Source organism: Strongylocentrotus purpuratus, unplaced genomic scaffold (genome assembly GCF_000002235.5).
Source record: "Strongylocentrotus purpuratus isolate Spur 01 unplaced genomic scaffold, Spur_5.0 spur5_scaffold_13, whole genome shotgun sequence".
Classification (NCBI taxonomy): Eukaryota; Metazoa; Echinodermata; class Echinoidea; order Camarodonta; family Strongylocentrotidae; genus Strongylocentrotus; species Strongylocentrotus purpuratus.
Window position 1 is genome coordinate 29706159 of NW_022145598.1, and position 21928 is coordinate 29728086.

General features: G+C 37.2%; 1 protein-coding gene across 3 annotated transcripts; it reads left to right on the forward strand.

Moving 5' to 3' along the window:
* Positions 1 to 3331: 3331 nt before the first annotated feature.
* Positions 3332 to 9907, forward strand: LOC115923103 (A-agglutinin anchorage subunit-like). 3 transcript variants are annotated; one of them, XM_030983309.1, is made up of 3 exons: positions 3332 to 3424; positions 6615 to 6716; positions 7553 to 7878. In XM_030983309.1, the coding sequence occupies exons 1-3, from the start codon at positions 3376 to 3378 to the stop codon at positions 7675 to 7677; spliced, it is 276 nt and encodes a 91-aa protein (XP_030839169.1). In that variant the 5' UTR covers positions 3332 to 3375; the 3' UTR covers positions 7678 to 7878. The 3 variants fall into 3 exon arrangements, 1 of the variants encoding a protein (XP_030839169.1); XR_004063786.1 differs by lacking the exons at positions 3332 to 3424; positions 7553 to 7878 and adding an exon at positions 9843 to 9907 and having other exon boundaries at positions 6413 to 6716; XR_004063785.1 differs by lacking the exons at positions 3332 to 3424; positions 6615 to 6716 and adding an exon at positions 7047 to 7137.
* Positions 9908 to 21928: the final 12021 nt, after the last annotated feature.

Consider the following 21928-nt stretch of genomic DNA (forward strand, 5'->3'; position numbering starts at 1 on the left):
CTGGAAAATACAGTTCTTGGTTTTGGTAGGTGATAACATTAGCATCATTAGCCATTATCTTAATCATCATTTTTCTGTTCTTGTTCTATTTGTTTATGCAATGTTAACATTTTTTATAAACACAGGCTAAAGACCAAAAGATCGGTGTAATGTTGAAGTTGCTGTTTGGCACTGTAACCTGTTTGTCCTTTGGTAAGAAAAAGTGTGACTTCATAATTATATACGTCATATTTTCATGATTGTACGAATATTGCTGAAAAGGTTGGCTCATAAAATTATCATTATGAAGCGAAATAGGAGCGAGGTGTAAAATCTACGTGGGATCTCTAATAAATAGTTTGACGTTTGGAAAATTCCCCCTAATGAATGTTTCAAACTATTGTAAGGGAAATTTCAATCATAAGGGGTAGGGGAGGGGAAGAATAAATAGGAGATGGGGAAGGGGGAAAGGAAGGAGAGATGGTGAAAGGTGACGGGGAGGAAGAGGTGGAAGAGAAGGAGGTTGAGGAGGAAGAGGAGGAGAATGAGGGGAATATGGGAGAAAGAGAATGATACTAAAGGGGGAGAGGAACAGGTGGAAGAGGAGGAGGTAGAAGAGGAAGAAGATGGGGGAGGAAGAGGGGAGGCGGTGAGGAGGAGGGGAGGCGGTGAGGAGGAGGGGGGTTGGTGAGTAGGAGGGGAGGCGGTGAGGAGGAGGGAAGGCTGAGAAAGGGGGAGGTAGAAGAGGAGGGACAGCGGGAAGAGGAGGAGGAGGGGAGGCAAGGGAGAAAGAGGAAGGATTGGGGAGGGGAATAGGAGGAGGGAGAGCAGTAGGAGGAAGAGCTCACTAGCGATTTTTTTTTTTTTTTTTTTTTTTTTTTTTTTTTTGGTGTTTATTCCACACAGCCTTGCCCGCTTTATCGGATTCGTCGAAGCTGACGAAAACATCTTGTCCAGGCAAGTTCAGCAAGCAAAGCACCTTGCCGACATCCTTTAATTGTAAGATGGTGCGACTGCCCGATGGCACCATGTTGCAGACCGTCCCAAAACTCTTCTCTACCCCTGCCGTCTTCGCTGGAAAAATTCCTGGCCAACACATAATATGCAGAATCCCGGGTAAATCTCATGCTTCCTTGGTTTCATTTTTGTTATAAAATATCAAATCCCTTAAAAAAAGCTAATCAATCAATAATAGTACAGATCATACATTTTTAATTGACATTATAAATATCCGATCCAACTATCATTAAAACTACTAACAATACTATACGAATACTACTAGAGGTCTACCACCACTACTATAAATACAACTACTACGACTATGCTACTACTACTACTACTACTACTACTACTACTACTACTACTACTAAATGTTTACTACTATTACTACCACTACAATTACTACTACCACTGCAACTACTACTACTACTACTACTATTACTACTACTACTACTACTACTACTACTACTACTACTACCTCTACTACTACCTCTACTACTACCACTACTACTACTACTACTACTACTACAACTACTACTACTCCTTCGACTTCTACGACTTCTACTACTACTACTATTTGAAATTCCTCTCTAGATGTTTAGTAAAATCTATCGAAAATAATGAAAGGAACATCAAATTATCTAGCAAAACAATATTCTGATGCGAGACGAGCAACAATATTAATTTTGTGAATTCGTATTCACCAAATAATATTCTCTTTTTTTCCTTCGCTATCAAGTACCAGAATTTGAAAACAGTGTGAAATAATTATTGTTTTCTCACTTGAATTAAGGCCTAAATGGATGGGCTAAAGTAATTGTTAAGTGCTAGAAAAACCAGTGACAAACTTCGCGGTCTCGGTTCTAAAAAATTTCTTTATTTTTAGGCCGCTTTTTCTATATCACGATTTCTTTTATTACAGTACAGGTACGTAGGAAGATTTAAAAAGGGCAAGGTTGTACGACACTTGTTTCTGACGAAAATTGCTCTACGTTAATTTCTTAAAGGGGAATCCAAATCTTGTTAAATATTCATTTGTATAAAAGTAGAAAAGTAAGAGAAAAAGATTGGCAAAATAAATCGAATTAACTCCAAGGGAGTTATGAATGATTGAAATATGAGATCACTAAATGTATGCCAATCTCCAATTGATTGTGACATAGTCATGGACAACTTTCCCGTTCGTCGTGGATAAAAATGGTTAGAAGTGCCTTCTTCCTTGGGGCAGTAGGCAAAATATATTTCGGATAGCACATTATCATCGGTTCTCTCAAATGGAAAGGCCCTCCAGAGTCAAGCATTTGGAAAAATTAACATTTTAGTCATTTTGTGTGTTGAAACAAATTTTCTTATTTTTTATCCGATTCCATTCGAACTTTCATCAGTCTGCATCTCTGATATTTCTGCTTTCTTTTAGAGTAGTTGTCTATTATGATTGGGTTTTCCTGTAACTGTAACAAACACTATACCTGACCCTAACTCTAATCCTAACCTTAAAGCCAATTGCAACTCTTACCCTAATCATAAACCTTTGACAAAATAAAGCCAGGAACAATTAACGGGGGATTTATTAAAAAAATAGTCGGGAAGGGCTGTGAATTACACCAGGCAAAACAGTGAATTTAGAGAATGGGCACTGACACCAATGAAATGGGTATCCGATGGCTATGGAGTATGGTCTCCGTGGCGTTTGACATGTTTAAGCCCTGGTAAAAATGCATTATCATTAGTCTTGCTATATCTTTTTTATGTTAATTTGTGAAAATCCCGAAAATATATCTTTTCACACCAAACAGAACAAAGTGTAATGATAATTTGTTAATCAATATTAAGTTTTATCCCGTTTATTACTTATTTCGCAGATTGTGGCAAAAATCTCTGTAAAAACGGCTGTTGTGAGGAGACTATGGTAGGCTACAACTGTACCTGCTCAAGTGGGTTTCAAGGGAAACACTGCGATGAACGTAGGTGTAATATCAACATAGACGTATCAGGGGAGGGGGAGGGGTGGCTAATTAATGAACAAAGAGCATGAAGAGATTTTCTACAGGGGGTAAACGAAATTCAGTAGTTACAACTGAAGAAGAAGAAGAAGTAAAATATGAAGTTTAAGAAGAAAAAAAGCTCGCGGTCCTCTTTCGGAATTTGTTGATAGAATTGGGATTCCCACAGGAAAAATGTTTTCCGATTTCTATTTGTTCCCCCACACCCCCCCCCCCCCCCCCCCCCCGCTTTGATCCTATCCCCTCTCCCTGACCAAGAGCGCCTGGAGACAGCCGGCGGTAAGATAATTTCAGAGGAGATATAATGCCTTGTCATCGACTCCATGTTTTTTTCTTCTTCACAGAGTCAACGGAGGAAGCGACGAACAAGCCTACGACGAGCCCTTCGACTACGATGACGGAACGCTCAGACACAACGACATCTCAAAGCACCACTACCTCTGGTATGTCTAGGCAGGGGCGGCCGAGCGACTTCCAAAGTGAGGGGGCACTAACAAAAAAGGGCACTTTCTGGAAAAAAAGGGGCACCTACAGTGGGAAATCTCAAAGCGAAAATATACAATTTTTTAGACATTGGTATATACCCCTACATTGTGATTACATTATCAGGGATGATTTCAATATTTGTTTCTCTTCATACATCATACAAGATATCGCTTAAGCATCATACTTTACAGTTGGGTGTGATGTCTGAATATGCATTTACGAGCGAGCGAAGCGAGCGAGAAAAATTTTAAAGATCTGTGAGGTCGCAGTGTGAAAAATTACATCTTATAGAGAGGAAAAAAGCCAATCGTGATTGGGTTATAAGCACATTCTCATAACGGAAGACTGAAAAGACCTTTGATAATAATAATAATAATAGCTAGTTCTTATATAGCGCTTTTCAGGACCGAAGGCCCTCTCAAAGTGCTTTACAGATATATATATATTATTACCCCGGTCATAGGATTCAGGCTTACCCGCACAGCGAGCGAACTTTGGGGGAAATTGCTCTTAGTCGCTTTAAATAAGGGGCACGTTTAATGATTACATGAAAAGGGGACAATTATCGAAAGGGATAAGACACTTATTAGAAAAGAAAAGGAGCACGTGTCAAAGTACAAAGGATAATTATAAGGGTGAAAATGAGGCATTTTTTTCACCTATAAAGAGGCACTCACCAGTGATGAAAAAGAGGCGTTTACGAAAATAGGAAATAGGCATTTGTTGACGGAAAAGGGACACCCATCAGATTTTGATAAGGGCATTTATAAGAGGTGAAAAGGGGATAGGTCCCTTATTAGAAAGGAAAAGGGGCACGTATCATTATTAAAAGGGGAATTATCAGAGTTGAAAGGGGCACTGACCAGATATGAAAAGGGGCACTTATGAAAATGTAAAGGGGGCACTTATAATAAAGGAAAATGTGCATTTGGTGAATGAAAAGGGGGCACTTTTCAGATTTTTAAAAGGGGCAGTTATGAGAAGGGGAATGAGCTCTTTCTTTTTAATGGGGGCACTTATCATAAGGAAAAGGGACACTTATTAGAAAGGGAAAGGGGTAGTTGTGAGAAGGGGAAGGAGCTCTCTCTTTTTAATGGGGCACTTATCATAAGGAAAAGGGGCACTTATTCGAAAATAAGAGGGGCACATGTTAAAATGAAAGGTGTGCTCATCCGAGTTTAAAAAAGGGGTAGTTATTAAAAAGGAGAAGGGGCACTTCTTACAAAGGAAAAAGGGGAAGTTGTCAAAGTAAAAGGAGCACCTTTCGGTTTTTAATAAGGCAATAATCAGAGGTGAAGGGGGCACTTATTAAAAGTGAAAAGGGGCACTTCTCGTACCTGAAAAGAGGCACTTCCTAGATATTGAAAAGGGCACTTATTCAAGATAATTTCAAGATTGATGAGAATGGAAAATGGACACTTATTGCAAAGGAAAATGGGAACATGTCGAAGGAAAAAGGGCACGTGTCAAAAATAAAAAGGGCACTCGTCAGAGGTGAAAAGGGGGAAGGGGCACTTTTACTAAGTAATAGGGGCACTTTTCAAAGTAAAAGGGGCACCTTTCCTATGTAAAAGGGGGCACTTCTTACAAAATAAAAGGGGCACTTTTCCTATCTAAAAAGGGGCACTTTTGGGTATCTGAAAAAGTGGGGGGGGCACTGTGCCCCCCTGCCCCCCCCCCCCCGGGAGGGCCGCCTCTGTGTCTAGGCAATAGCTTCATGGAAATGACGTCATGCATTTGATTATTATCATAATGGGTCTAGCCACTATATCCCCTTTTTTTCTCTCTCCCTCTCTCTCGGTCTTTATCTGATTTGATATACCTCACTTAAGGAATCCAGCCATCTGATTGGTCGAAATTGGAGTCGTGATTTTGGCCATTCCCGTAAAGAAACAAAAAATGCCAATACCGGTTAATAGTCCAAAAGTGAGATCCCTCAAAATTTCGGTTACCATGAAAATAGTAAAATTTGCTGCGATACCCACTATGGTTTAAGTGTTAAAATTTCCCTTCTGCGACGCGTGTTTTAACCGATCTTTACTCAATAAAAGAATAAGGTGAGAATTCTTGGTAGATTTTTGTTTCAATTCAGCATATTGAAGACATATCGAATGCTTTAATATTCGAGGTCTGGCTGATGTATAGGCTCTCGAGAGCTTGCACATCTTGAGCCTATTAAACAGCAAGGCCTCTTGAAGCAGTCGATATCTCTATACTATTTTTCGGTCCTTTCGGGGCGTCACTAAAACATTTTCTTTAAGGAGGGGGGGGGGGAGTGACCGTCTAATTCTTATTTTTATAGTCTTATTTTTATTTGTCCTTCTTTCAGGAGCGTCGCTAAAACACTTGAGAAGGGGACAGTGTACGTTAATTATTTAAATATATATTTTGCCTATAAGTTTAACGACAACTTTCTTGATGCTGTTATTGTTCTTCTTCCCTCTTCGCACATTCTTTGTCTCTATCTATTTGTTTTTCTATCATTTCCTGACTCCGGCTCTCTTTTCCCCACTCAATTTAATACATTTTTTTCCATTTCGTTCACAATGGGAAGTGAAAACCAAGTCCGCGACGAAACCACAACTTCCAGTAAGAGAAACATTAAAATGACGTCATGTGATTAATATCACGATGGCCCGAATTCACAAAGAAGGTTTGTCGACAAACCTCCTTGAATTCGGGCCTCTAGGTTTAGCCACTATAGTCTCTCTCTCTCTCTCTCTCTCTCTCTCTCTCCTTTCTCTCTGTCTGTCTGTCTGTCTCTCTGTCTCTCTGTCTCTGTCTCTCTCTATCTGTATATCTCAGTCTTTATCTGACTTTTTAAAAGTCCTTTCCTATCTCGGGCGTCGGTAAAACATTTGTTTAAGGGGTAAGTGACCGTCTAATTATTTTGTCCACGCGTTTAACAACAATTAGGCACGCCATATCAATACATTTAGATAAATGATTTGGCAAAATAAGACCCTTTGACTTAGACCCACTAAACCCAATGTCCTGACACAAACTATACAGTCCTCATAAAATAAATAAACTGTTAAAGTTTATTTTTTTTAAATGTTCTTCGTTTTGGCCTTCTATTCCTGTTGAGGTGTCATTCCTAATGTTATTACTTTAAACGTGTGGCTTCATTTTTTATAAACGTTTCAGAGTCAGTGGAATCATCGACTACGGACGTGGCGACCAAGACATCTACGAGGCCTATGACCACGGTGTCAGCCACAACGACATCGCCAGAAACCACCGCCTCCAGTAAGTAAGAGAAACAATGAAATGATGTCATGCTTTCGATCATTATTATAATGTGTCAAGCCAATACCCCCCTCTCTCTCTCTCTCTCTCTCTCTCTCCCTTTCTCTCTTTCCACTCCCCCTTCACCACCCTCACCCCTTCATTGACCACTCCCTCCACCCCTCCGCCTTTCTCTCTTTCTTCATCTCTCTTTCAGTCTTTATCTTCTTCTATACTCTTCGCGCGTTCTGTGTCTCTGTATGTCTATTTCCAAATCATTCCCTGACTCCGGCTCCCCCACTCATTGAACAATTTTTTCTTTGTTTTTTATTCCGTTCAGATTCGGCGAAAACGGAAGCCAAAACCAAGTCCGAGCCGAGCCCTACGATCACGATACCGAAACGATCAGAGGCAACGACATCGCAAGTAACCACCACCTCCAGTAAGAGAAACAACTTTCCCCTCTCTCTCTCTCTCTCTCTCTCTCTCTCACTCCACCCCTTCTCCCCCCCCCCCCCCCCCCTCTCTCTCTCTCTCTCTCTCTCCCTCTCTTTCTCTCTCTCAGTTTTTATCTCTTTCCTGTCACGGGCGTCGCTAAAACCTTATTTAGGGGCAGGTAACCGTCTCATTCGTTCGCCCACGAGTTTAATGACAACAAACACATTTAGATAAATTATTCGGTAAAATTTTACTTGGGCTTTGACAAAGCACCACTTAATCTAGAAACACAATTTATTTTTTGTCAGGGAGCAGAATTTTCTTCATTTTGGTCCTCTACAATCATGTATAGGTTGTCATTCATAATCTCAGTGCTTTGTATTTTTGGTTTCATTTGTTACAACCTTCAAACGTTTCAGAGTCAGCAGAATTATCGACTACGGACGCGACGGGCAAGCCCATGACGAGCCCTACGACCACGATATCAGACACAACAACATCGCAAGACACCATCACATCCAGTAAGTATGCTTTTGATCTTTAATATAATTTGTCTAGCCACTACCCCCTTCTCTCTCTTTCTCTCTCCTTCTCTCTCTCTCTCTTCCTCTCTCTATCCCGTCCCCTTCACCACCCGTCTCCTTCTACTGGCCACCTAACCTCCACCCCTCCCCTTTTCTCTCTCTTCATCTCTCTTTTAGTCTTTATCTGACTCTGAGTAAGAGAAACAATGCAATAAATTCAGTGGTAGGTCTAGCAACTATTACTCTCCACTCTCTCTCTCTCTCTCTCTCTCTCTCTGTCTCTCTCTCTCTCTCTCTCTCTCTATCTCCCTCCCCCTCTCTCTCTCTCTCTCTCTTTCTCTTTCTCTCTCTCTCTCTATATCTCCCTCCCTCCCTCCTCTCCTCCCCACCCCTCCTCTCCTCCCCTCTTTCATTCATAAACAAACAAAAAAATATATAAGAAATAACATTGTGAATTTCCTAAAATTTGCAATGTAAGCTATAACCAGTTTTGGAAACGCCCCCTCTAAAAAAAATGTAATGGAAGCTCTTATTACTAATCATGTGAAAGAATAATTTTTGACTAAGTACGTGATGATACAAATTGTGCCGGTAATTTTACCAGTACGACAATACAAGACGGTGGCCGGTACTGCAACTGAAGGAGAAGAAGAAGAAGAAGAAGAAGAAGAAGAAGATGATGCTGATGATGATAATGATTAAAAAGAAAAGTAACTCGCGGTCCTCTTTTCGAACTTTTTGATAGAATTGGGATTCCCACAGGAAAAGCATTTTCTGATTTCTATTCCCCCCCCCCCCCACTTGATCCTATCCCCGTACCCTGACTAAGAAAATGCTTTCCCCTCTCTTTCTCCCCCCCCCCCTCCCCCTCAGCCTTTATCCCTTTCCTGTCACGGGCTTCGCTAAAAGGAGGAGGTACCCGTCTCGTTCGTTTGCCCACGAGTTTAATGACAACAAACACGCCATAGGAACACATTTAGATATATTAATTGGACAAAATTATCTTGGGCTTTGACAAAGCACCACTAAATTAGCTGACACAAAATAATACCTTATAAAATAAATAAACTAATACAATTTATATGTTGTCAGGGAGCACAATTGTCTTCGTTTTGGCCTTCTGTAATCATGTTCAGGTTGTCATTCATAATCATAATGCTTTGTAAGTGTGGTTTCATTTGCAACAACCTTCAAACGTTTCAGAGTCAGCAGATTTATCGACTACGGACGTGGCGACCAAGACGGCTACGAGGCCTATGACCACGGTGTCAGCCACAACGACATCGCAAGAAACCACCGCCTCCAGTAAGTAAGAGAAACAATGAAATGATGTCATGCTTTCGATCATTATTATAATGTGTCAAGCAACTACACCTTCCCTCTCTTTCTCTATCTCCCCCTCTCCCTCTTTCTCCCCTCCCTATTCACCGACCACCCCCTCCATCCCTCTTTCGCTCTCTCTTCATCTTTGTGTGTTAGTCGAGTGGTTTAAGCATTTGACTTGAAATTCAAAGGTCGTGGTTCAATCCCCGACACGGCATTAATGTCCTTTGGCAAGGCATCAATCTCCATTTGCCACACCCGACCCAGATGAGATAAATGGGAACCTAGTAAGAATTAATTCCTTGAAATACTGGAGCGCCGTAATGGCAGCAAGGCTAAAGCCGGGTTAATTATTAGTGCGCCTCGGAATATAGTTGTCTAGAAAGATGCTATATAAATGCCTTTTAATATTGTCACTCTTTCAGTCTTTATCCGAGTCTGAGTAATAGAAACAATACATTGACGTCATGCATTTGATCATCATTATAATGGGTCTTGCCACTACCACTTTCCCCTTCTCTCTATCTCTCTGTCTGTCTGTCTGCCTCTCTCACTCGCTCTTTCTCTCGCTCTCGCTCTCTCCCTTCCCTCCTCCTCCCCTATGTTTCATTCATAAAAACAAAAATAACTGTATGAAATACCATTGATATCTGCGATGGTGAGCAAATTTCCTGTAGGTATTGATTTTTATAGCTATAATTTTGTTCATGTCTTTGCATCGACTTTTATTATTATTATTATTTTCGTCATCATCATCATCATTATCTATTTTTCTTTAAATATTTCAGTTTCTACCCAAATAAACACTTTGTCTACTTTCTTAAAATTGAGTAATTTACATATTGTATTTTCATCTTTTCAGCATGCTCATCCCCTCCGGTGGATTGTGAATTCGGCGGGTCCTTCTACAATTTCAGCACTCGCTGGGTGAATCATGCTTCCGCGGTTTCAGCTTGTTCCCAATACGGATCCCATCTGGTCTTTATCGAGTCGCAAGAGGAAGAGGACTTCATCGCGCGGAGTGTTCAGTACCTCAGTGACTCGAACATTTATTTCTACTGGATCGGGCTGACCGGCTTGAGTCCCAGTGAGACAAGGTGGCTAGACGGATCGAGTCTTACATATAGCAATTTTGACCAGTATTCGTTCGATGATAATGTAAACTGTTTTCGTATTCGGTGTAAGGGTCAATATAGTGTATGGCGTGATCGGTATTGCTCCATACAAGTAAGATTCATATGCGAGAAAGAAGTGGGGATATAAAAATTGAATTTGTTTATTCCAATTTTTCATACCACCTGGTTGCACCACTGATTGCATCTGAACACCTAAATGGCAAGGGAATACCCCCCCCCAAAAAAAAAAAAAAAAAATATATAATATATAATCAGGATTCGTTCTTTTATCATTGTTTGTATAAGTCTATCGGAGCTTTTAGGAATGTTCGAGTTAGTGGTTTTTTGTCGTTCCATGCACTAACTTTTACACAAAGAGCACTTTAAAAAGAGTGTTAAAGACGGAGCACTTTACATCTTTACATTCGAGCAATTTACCCATTATCATATGGATGATTATCATTAGTGGTGGTTTGTTCTTTTTGTGTTTTATAGAATCTCATTTGTATTGCCAAGAGACTGTGTTCAAACTTCATTGTATAATAATAATTAGTGCTTCATGATCTGATGAAACGTCAATGCTATTTTATTACGACATAAAAGTGCAGTTTGTGTCAGTGGTAAAGTATTCTTAGGGTCTATAATACAAATATACACACATGTATACATATACAATGTATTTACTTATACATGTACATGTAAATACTCATACACATATATATATATACATATGAATATACATATCTGTCTGTGTTCTCGAGTAATGAGTTTGTACTTCAGATACGAATAGAACTAGTGAACAACGAAAAAAAATATTGTAACGTCGATGTGTCGAAATTTGTTTGCATGGCAATTTATGACATTATTTACTTGTTTTACGTGTCAAGTTTATTTTATTCTATAATTCACAATCATAACCTAAATAAATCGAATACAATGAAGGAATGCAAAATTTCGATGAAAACTATGTACAATATATGACCTCCTGTCATATAAGTAATTCAAGAAAAGGCAAACGTATACAGAAAGATAAAAATCAATATTTCATCTTTCAAACTTAAAGTAAAACAATATGGTTTTGGTGTGAAATATGAGGTAATCTAAAGTAAGATGCTCGGTTTATAAATTGTTAACTATACAGTGCGTTCCAGCAAAAAAATGAAACTTGAAAACAAATATACATTGTGACCTGAAAGAAACACACATATTAAAAGCAAATGAGTGAGCTTTTTTTAATAATGAAGGCAAGATTAATACCAACTTTATCATATCATAATGCAGTGTGAAAATATTGTCGATGGTGAGGGTAAAAGGGTATATTCTCGTTCGTGAATGGGTCTGCGATTGTAATGAACAGTGCTTTTGCACTTTCAGCACCGCCTGAAGTTTTTAAAAGAGTAAGTTAAACAATATTTAAAAAAACAAGAATCAAATTGATAGGCGCCTACATTTTGATGATAATATTGATAGTATCAAAATTGCTAATATAATTATCAGGTGGGCTGTATCTAATACAGACCACCTTATAATTTTGTTAAAATTGCCTTTATTATTTATTTATTTATTTTTCTTAATTCCACCCACTTTTTTGTGGACAAGATAACTTCAAAATGGCTGAATCAAATGCCTTGAAATTTGGCGCACAGATGTATAGGCATATGGACAAAGGACAGCAAAGTTTTCAACTTTGACCTTGACTGATGACGTCATCTAGCCGCGATTTTGTGAAATTTTCTGAAAATCAACTCATGATCATATCTTCATAACCAAAAGTCAATTCTCATTCATATTTATCATGATCCAGGTCGTTATCCGTCCGGTCAATTTCAGGTCAAAAGACGGGCGCGTGCGCGTACGTCCGCGCGTCAGTGCACGCGCAAAATTTCAAAATGCTCAAAATAGTCTCAAAATTATTTTGCATACGTTTTAGGCCATTTTAAGCATTTTATAAAAAATCGCGCACACGTGCATGCGCGCGCGTTTTCGCGCGTAAAACTATTACACAACATAGAATCGCTATTTTTTTTTCTTTCATGATATTCCACACTTTTTTTACAAACAAATTGATTCCATGTTTATCTCTTTTTGACTATTAATAACTGAATGAGCGGCCGTTTAACATAAATGTCCGTGCGCGCGAGCCTAGGTAATACATAGCATATTATGGGCAAAAACATGCCTATACATAATCCATTATAGCTCTTTGGAATGCACCTAGACCCCAAATTTTTTCTTCATATTTGGATAGAGTATGAGTCGGAAATATGATTTTATGTCTCATTTGGCCATTAAGTGTATCGTGACATCACTAAAATGGCCTTGGAACTAAAAATAAGAATTTGAATATTATGAAGTCAGCATATTTATGTAAAATTGATTGTATCTCTGTAAATATTGATCGATTTTCTTCCAAATTTCGATATGTTGTAGCTAAGAAAATTCTCTACGAGCTCAGTCATCATAGTGAAAATTACGATTAAAGGGCACATATCAGAAATTTCTTAATTTGCGTGTTATGCCTATGGAAGGTGAATTTCGTTCACATCATTAATCTACACGACATTGGTTTTTAGCAGTATCTCGCTTATTTTTGCTCTATTTTGTCTCAAATTTTAGTTGACCAGCCCACCTATACTTGTTCCAAACAAGTATTTTATGTCTAGTTATTATTATTATTATTATTATTATTATTATTATTATTATTATTATTATTATTATTATTATTATTATTATTATTATTATTATCATTATTATTATTATTATCATTACTATTGCTATGACTATAAACATTATTTTACAAGTTAATCATTACATTTATTATAAGTAAAGCAGATGTAAATAGACAAACTTGATACAGTGGGTGTTGCCACTTTTACAGTATGATTCATTTTCTGAAGTCATTGAAATAGTAGCATTAGTGATTAAATGTTTGTTTGACGTGCAATAATTAGTTTCAATTACTATCCTGTCAGTTGTGTTTGTTTGAGTAAGAAAAAGAAAGATACACGGTACATAAAAATGTGTGGAAAGGAGAAATTGAGACAAGTTGTAATGAAAGAGATGTATAATTTAGTGAGAGAACTCGAAAGGAAGAGATAAAGAGTGAGAGAATGTGAGAAGATATTGATGTAAAGTGAGAGAAATTGTCATGAAAGAGATGTATGATAGAGTGATATAATTTTAAAGGAAGACTCAGATAAAGATTGCAAGAATAAGCGAAGGTGGTAAAGGGAGCGAATCGTTTAATTAAAGGGAGTGAGATGATTTAAAAGAGAGGAAAACAAAAGAGTGAAAGAATATGAGAAGATAATGAAGTAAGAGATTTTTAAGTCATAGAAATACAAAAGTTAAATGGATTTGAATGGAAGAAATACAAAGTAACAGATTGTAAAAAGATGATTAAGGGAGAAACATTTTAAATGATGTATTTAAAAAATGATAATAAGCGGTATACATGATTGAGAACAATTGAAAAGACGTGATGTACAACAGACAGAATTTGCGGATATAAAATTGAAATTAGTGAACTTCTTTTATCACGTTATATTCAACCCAGCATCGGGAAAGGGTGATTAGTATTTTCTACTATGAACGGAAAGAACAGAGGAAAAAAAGCTTATACCTACGATTAGACTCACTGGACAGCGCCTCCTATTGGCGAGATCCCGCAGCATAATACATATTGACTTGTACAAAAAAAAACCATTAATTTTATTTATATATTTTTTATAAAAGAAATCATATCAACCTCCTTTTCATTTGGAAACTCCTTCATATTTCTTCGTGACGTAATTATTCGTGTCCCCCTCTCCTTGCACCTTGGCGCATTTATGGGGATAGGCTGCGCATATTTTGATGCATAATGATAATATCTTTGAAAGTTAAATAAAATCATTACTTGACAAAGCCCTAAGAGCGAACATTTTTAAAACAATTTATGCGTGTACGGAACATTATTATTTCTTATATTCTTGTGTATTTTCCTCGATCTCCGAGGAGATATCTGGACATAATGGCCCTGCATTGGAAGAGGGGTTGCACCCTCTGCAATTATATTTGATGTATATCATTATGCTTCTTTTACGAAATTGTCACACAGCCGACAGCCACAAATGACGCTTGTTAGTGTTATTTTTAAACTTTCTTTCACAAAATCCATGTATTCCTAGCTGGCACGCGACACAATAATACTCGCGACACTCGATATCGGCGCGGTGCGTGGTAACCAGCTGATAGTACATGGGTCTGGTCGGACTTTGAACTTACCCGGATGGCTAGTCAGCTCATGCGTGTGCGTGCCATGCAAAGCTTGCAATATGCCAAACTATAGTGTGTACAGTGATGATTGGAAGGTTTTTGTGTTGACAATGGAAACCAGATTGCTGGAAACTGAATTCAGACAAGGACACGATACAACAAATCGTCTTCTTTCTCTAATAATTTAATGAAACGTGGAAGCTTCCGCGCTTTGCACGGGATCGGCGAAAAATGAACTCAGACAAGGGTTAAGAGTATTAATTTAATGAAACAGCGAGGCTTCTGAATTCAAACAAGGATTAAGAGTAATAATCAAATGAAACGCCAAAGCTTCCGCGTTTCGCGCGGGAGGGGGTGGGAACTGTATTCAGACAAGGATTAAGAGTCGAAAACAGTACAACGAATCGTCTTCTTTCTCTAATAAGTTAATGAAACGTCGAGCGATCGACGCCACTGATAACAACACAGTTTATACACTCGAGATATTTTTGCAAGTACTACTGGTAAAGTACCGGACCACCGTTCTCGGGGGGGGGGGGGCGCTTGTGTGAAGTTATTTGATTTTATTTGATTTTATTTCTGCATTTTTTCCATATAAAATATAACTGAATAACAAAGAACATATAAATGTAAGGTATAATACAACATAAACAAACAATATTTTCTTCTTGTCAAAATGTTGTTTTTTTTACATAATATATGTACATATAATAACGAAACTTAATATTTCCTTAACATATAAACATAAATTATTATCCGAACTATTCTGTTGGAAAAGTGCAGGACACCGCAATCATAAGCAAAGCTTGACAAGGATGGCGGCCTCAAAAAAACTAAAGCAAAACAAGCAAAACAAGGTAAACCTTAAAATGAAAAAGTGTTTAAACGATCTTTGTGTATGAGTTGGTGAGTGTGTTGTGCAAGTGTATTGTGAGTGGGTGCGTGTTTGCGTGTGTGTGTGAGAGAGAGAGAGAGAGAGAGAGAGAGAAACGATGCCATCCATGATCCTACCAAAGCAAGAACATCTAAGCTTGACGCATTATTACAATTCAATTATACATGAATCCATGCATTATTTAAACTTTTTCATGCCGGAAATATACATGAAGCCAATGTGATGAAGTTTGATATTAAATTATCTGACAGTGCATAACGGTTTGTTTAATATATATATCATGCCTCTTAATACTAGCTCGTTTCTATCGCAACGTGCGTTTCAACAACATAACAAAATGGTCGATGCTATCAGTATCTATCCAATACTGCTATCCCATAATTCAGATTCACTCAACATGTTTTTAAGGTAACATGCGTTTCCCCCAAACAAACAAAATACAACCCCACCTCTCCAAAAACCATTGGGGCCGATAAGTATTCCAAATCTCATAATTTCTAAATGTCTCAAAATTCAACATTTGGGTGTAGAATGAGAAATTTCAATTCCATTAGTCTTCTTGGAAGCATGATGATTATTTGTTTGTTTGTTTTGAAGAAAATTTCGGTCGGGACAATATGATGACCAACATGATGTTTAAAATTACTCATTAATTTGGTTAAGCTGAATGTAACCTTGTCGGACAATTAATTTTCTACACCAAGTTTATTTCTTCTTTTTTTTGTCGAAGTTTTATGATTCCAAAAGTTCATTATCTCGAAGAACATAATTCCGAAGGTTCATAATTCCAAAGGTTTATTAATCAGAAAGATTCTTTGTTCCAACAGTTCATAATTCTGATGTTTGTTTATCCTAGCGCTCGTCATTTCAAAGGCTTATAATGATAAGTCGAAAGATGTAATAGGGTTTTTACTCCTGAACCGAAGAGAGAATTTTCATTTTCACAATTGCAAACCTGGTTCAGAGTACGTGAACCCTATTTCATTTTCATAATTCGAATAAACAAACCTTTGAAAGTACCAACCTTCGGGAGGAAACGGTGTCATCCATTATTCCACCAAGGCAAGAGCATTGAAGTGTGACGTGTTATTAGTATGTGTTGGGCAGGTAATGTGATGAGGCTCGATATCAAATTGTCTGATTGTGCATAACGGTTGGGTTCCCTTTTTTCTTGTATCATACCTATCAATTTAATCAACTTGTTTCTATCGTAACGTCCATTTCAACAACACAAACGGTTGATGCTATAAATATAAATCCTGTCATGCTATCCCATAATTTCGCTTCACTCAACATATTTCGAAGGTAACGTGTGCCCCCCCCAAAAAAAAAAAAACAACAACAACAACAACAACAAACAAACAAACAAACAAAAGAAAACAAAACCCACTTCTCTAAAAACCATTGTGCCGATAGGTATTCAATATTTTGGTAATTCCTAAATGTCTCAAAATTCAACATTCAGGTGTAAAATTAGAAATTTCATTTGCATTTCTCTCTTTGTAAGCAAGATAATTATTTGTTTGTTTATTTTGACGAAAGTTTTAGTCGGGATAATAATTATGATGACCCACGTGAAGTTTAAAATGACTCATTAATTTGGTTAGCCTAAATGTAACCTTCTCGGTAAATTAACCTACTAAACCGAGTTTATTTAGTTTTTTGTCGAAGTTTTATGATTCCGAAAGTTCATTATCTCGGAGATACATAATTCCCAAGACTTAATAATCAGAAAGATTCTTTATTCCTACGGTTCACAATTCCAAGGTGCGTTTCTCCGGATGTTCGTCATTTCAAAGGTTTTTCATGATACGTCGGGAGATGAAATAGGGTTCTTTCTTCCGAAAAAGGGAGAGTTTTTCTATTTCACAATTGCAAACCTCGTCCAGGGTAATGAACCCTATTTTATTCTCAGAATTCGAATAAACAAAACTTTGAAAGTACTAACGTTTGGGAGAAAAACGATGTCATCCATTATTATACCGAAGTGAAAGCATTAAAGTGTGACGAGGCGGTGTTATTGATTATGATGAGGCTCGATATCCGATCGACTGTTTGTGCATAACGTTCGGGTTTTTCTTCTTCTTGTATCATATCTATCAATTTGATCAGCTTGTTTCTATCGTAACTTCAACAACAAAAATGGTCGATGCTATCCCTTAATGCTGTCCCATAGTTTCGATCCACTCAACATGTTGCTAAGGTAACTTGTGTTTTCCCCAAACAAAAAATACAACTTCACCTCTCTTAAAATTATTGACGCTGAAAAGTATTCCATGAAGCTGACTCATAATTTACTCACTTTTAGCATGTTATTAGCGTAACAATTATTTTCACGAGCAAAATTATGTACGTCCCAACCCTCAGAACACGTTCATCGGCGCTAATACCTATCTAATAGAGCTAACCCCTAAATTCGATCAAAAATGTGGATGTTTCTGAGATAATGTGCGTTTTCTTAAACATAAGCAAAAAACAAATAGACTAACAAATATTATCTGGGCTAATAGCTATTTCAAGGAGCTATCCCCTAACTCGAGGTATAATGTTTCTGAGATAACGAGCGTTTTTTTCAAACAAAAGCAATAAACAAAAAACAAAGAAACAACAATAATCGGCGTTAAAAGCTATCCCATGAATTCTGTTCACAATACAACAAGCTGCTTAAGTAATGGGTGACTTTACAAACAAAAACTAAAACCAAACAATCATCACATTAGCTCCATCCCTTGCAGAGTTATCCAATCATCTATCCCATTAATATCAATCCACCAATCAGCATCATAATTTTGATCGACCAATTGACGGTATTTCCTTTTTATTCTATCTGTTCATATCAATCCCATTCTCGAATAAGCTCACCGCCTGCAGAGAAGGACAAACGTTTCATTTACCATTTACAATTGGTCGAACGCAGTTATCCAGTCATATGTTTCCTGCGATTTAATTGATCTCTGTTGATCGATAGCTGTAGTGCTACAGTTCGAATCTTATGGTTAATAATTCCCGCCTTTCTGTATTCAAACAGCAGTTTCCTTCCTTATCAAATTTGTTCATTTTTTAATCCGAGAAAGACGTCAGGTTATCATCGTGCTGTTGGATCATATTTGGAAGCCCTTGAAGATTGATTTGTAAAATGGTAAGTATTTCATGTTTTTGTTTAAATCATAGTCAAATGGCCATCATGAGCCTGATTTGATTTCATTGCCGCTTTACTTCATGCCCGTTTTGATATATACATATACATGATACATTTCTAGATTTAGATAATGACTTCGTTTAAAAAGATGCATTTTCATTTAAATTAAAGCAAATTCGTAATAATAAAGTTAAACAATTTAACTTCAAGATGATTCACAAGACTATTGCCTCAAAAGAATTGTTTAAATCGCAAATGGTGAATGATAATTTATGCACTTGTGAAAAAGTTGATTCAAGGTTTCACTTTTTTTGGATTGCAAAGATGTGATTATGTGTTGGAAAATAACTTATCATTTGATATTCTACTTATTCAAAGTAGAACTTCAAGTCAGCCAACAGATATTAGTTGTAGGTAAGGAAATATAGAAACGAGAAATATACTCTCCTGAATACTATTTTAAATTGTGCGCAATATACAATTTATAAATGTTACGATAAAAAGATTGTGAATAGTTCTGTTATTTACCCGCATACTATGTTATTTTAATTCAAGTCGTTGCTAAAATTGTGTTTTTATGAATGTATTGGCAAAAGAGTACAAGTATTTGTTTTGCCTTAATGCCTTGAAAAGCGAAACTCGCGGAAGGAGCAGTGTAAAAAGTTGATAACAGATGATTGCACTGAGCTTGTTAATCCAGAACTAATATTGTCTATGCAGATTGCATATTATAAAAATGTGTACAGGTCAAGAATTTATAAGAATACTCAACATGATTCTACATGTATATTATATAGTACGTTTATCCGCTGTCTAAAAGAAGGCGACATTGTTTTATTTATTTATTTTATTTATTAGTCTTTTTTAAGTAGGGTGGCTCCATCAGTAGTTAAATACTGTTTTCCGTGGAGGCCCTATTGTAAAGTGTAAAAACAATCTTTCAATTGGTGAATGTTTAAATGCCGTTAGAAAAATGGCCAACGGCAAGAGCCCAGGTAACGATGGTTTCTCATGTTAATGGTATTTAACATTTTGGAATATTATAGAAAATCTGTTGTTCAGGTCTAGAATATAAACGGATTTTCGTGAAAGAAAGGTATATGGGGGAGTCTGTGAGAAAAATTTAAGATATTATGGATTATACCAAACTCAAAAATATATCGGGTATTTTGCTTATTCTGGATTTTGAAAAGGCATTGGATTCACTAGAGTGGAATTTTCTAGCGGAACATTGAGACGTTTCCTGTTTGGATCAAATTTTAATGGCAGAACTCTTTACACAAACATAAATAGTAGTATGATAAAGAATGGAAAACCATCTGCATATTTTCCGATTCGGAGAGGGGGTCGATAGGGGGATCCGCTAAGTTCCCTTTTAATTAATTTTAGCAGTCGAAACATTATCCTGGTATATTCGAGATTACGATAGTATAAACGATATATCTGTTAATAATGCCAAGGTAAAGATAATTCAATGTGCAGACGATACAACATTGTGTCTTTGACGGTATAGAATCTGCTAAAAAGTTCCCTTTGTAATTGCATAATTTTGATAAGATGTCAGGTTTGAAACTGAATGTAAATAAGACACAAGCTTTGTGGCTAGGTCCAAAAAGGTTTAGTAACGAGAATCCACTTGGTATTAAGTGTCCAACACAGCCAGTGAAGCAGTGGCGGCCCTCCCAGGGGCAGGGGGGCGCAGAGTGCCCCCACTTTTTCAAGGACCCATTTTACATTATCATAAGTGCCCTTTTTAATCTCTAGTAAGTGCCCCTAGTTAGGTACGGGAAGTGCCCCCTTCACCTCGGATAGATGTCCTATTTAAATCTGATAGGTACGTGCCTCTTTTACTTTGACAAGTGCCCCTTTTCCTTTTAATAACTACCCCCATTTTAACTCGGATAAGCGCACCTTATATTTTCACATGTGCCCTTTTTCCTTTCTAACTAAGTGCCCCTTTTCCTAATGATAAGTCCCCCATTAAAAAAGGGCCCTTCCCCTTCTCATCAGTGCCCCTTCTCTGGTAAATGACCCTTTTCAGCTGCGAGATATTACACTGTCGCTCATAAAGGTGGAATATTTTTTTTTTTACCCCAATGTATGGAATTATTTTAAAAATAATTTTAAAATAAAAGATCTAGATAAAAGTATACATACTCAGATTTTATTGAATAACAATTTAGGCGAGGCGTCAAAAATAAATATACCAGCCAGCGGCAGCTAACTGCACTTGTGCGTCCTGGCTGCATTTTTAAAATTAGCTCAGCCGGCTACCGCTGGCGGTAGGAAATGGCATTTAAAAGCATGCGCCTGCTGCCGCTTTTTGAATGGAAACCGAGCCTCAGATCCCAGCCTGGCGCAAGCCGGCTGGGCTAATAAAAGAAAAATAATTGCCCCAGCCAGGCTTCGGCCGTAATTGCAGCCTCGATGCGCCAATACGTGAGGCGGCAGCCTGCTGTTATCGATATTTTTGACACCTCGCCTAATTTACCAATGTTTGTTTTGCGTGACTGCTAAAACATGTGTATGCTACTATGCTTATCAACTAGGGAACCCTCGCCCTTAAGTCATAAATGACAGTAATGAGGATTAATGCCCCACAAAAGGGCACTAATATAGCACATCGACACGGTTTTGATCCTGGGGCCTAGGGTAGGGGGCAGTTTCACTAAATTAAAAAACAAACAGAAAATGCAATAAATTTTCAATAATTGATTGCATTTTACCCCGGTCCCCAACATAAAAAAAATCCTCTGGACGGCCATGCATTATGGCTCAAAAAATCTAAAATCGTGCATGTTAAAGGTATAAACTTTGTTAGTGCTTAATAAAATAACTACGGGTTAATAATTCCATTTGATAGTTGAAATAGGAGTTCCCCCGAATTGTGTAATGCGTTGGAGGAGTATTGTTCATGCCATACATGTAGCTTATAAACAGAAACTTAGACAAGGTTTTGATTGGAAGAATTGTGTATCCAAGGCTTTTACACTTATTAAAAATGATTCAGAGTTACAGCTAGAAAACATGACACCCTAGAAATGTTACCGTATTCGAAATAAAAGGATTTTTTTGATACCTCCTGTTTCTCAAAAAAAAATTAAGATAAAATGGATACTACAGATAGTAATTAGAAATATATATATATATATATATATATATATATATATATATATATATATATATATCCTAAATTCTATATCAACTATTAAAGTTAAAACAAGAATTCCCAGTTCAAAATTAACACAAACTGTCTTCTAACTAATTATAGATAACGTAAAATGAAATTGGTTGACTCAGAACTATGTACTTTGTTGTGAAAAGTTCCCCGAAACAATGGAGCATATTTGTGGGGAGTGTTAATATATAAGGCCGATATGGTCAGTCTCAAGACTGGTATAGAGATAGTACTACTACCTATATCAGTTTTAATTTTTACTCTGTATCATTTCAATATAAAAGAAATGGCCCGAATTTGTTTGTTTAATCCTAATGAGAAAAAAAAGATATTTGATAACAGATACAGGAAACATATAGACCAT

Bases quoted from the DNA above. Each gene is read 5' to 3' on its own strand.
- LOC115923103 (XM_030983309.1), top strand. From the start codon at position 3,376: ATGACGGAACGCTCAGACACAACGACATCTCAAAGCACCACTACCTCT. The intron at 3,425-6,614 runs GTATGTCTAGGC...TAAACGTTTCAG, and splicing joins TCAAAGCACCACTACCTCTG to AGTCAGTGGAATCATCGACT. The intron at 6,717-7,552 runs GTAAGTAAGAGA...CAAACGTTTCAG, and splicing joins GCCAGAAACCACCGCCTCCA to AGTCAGCAGAATTATCGACT.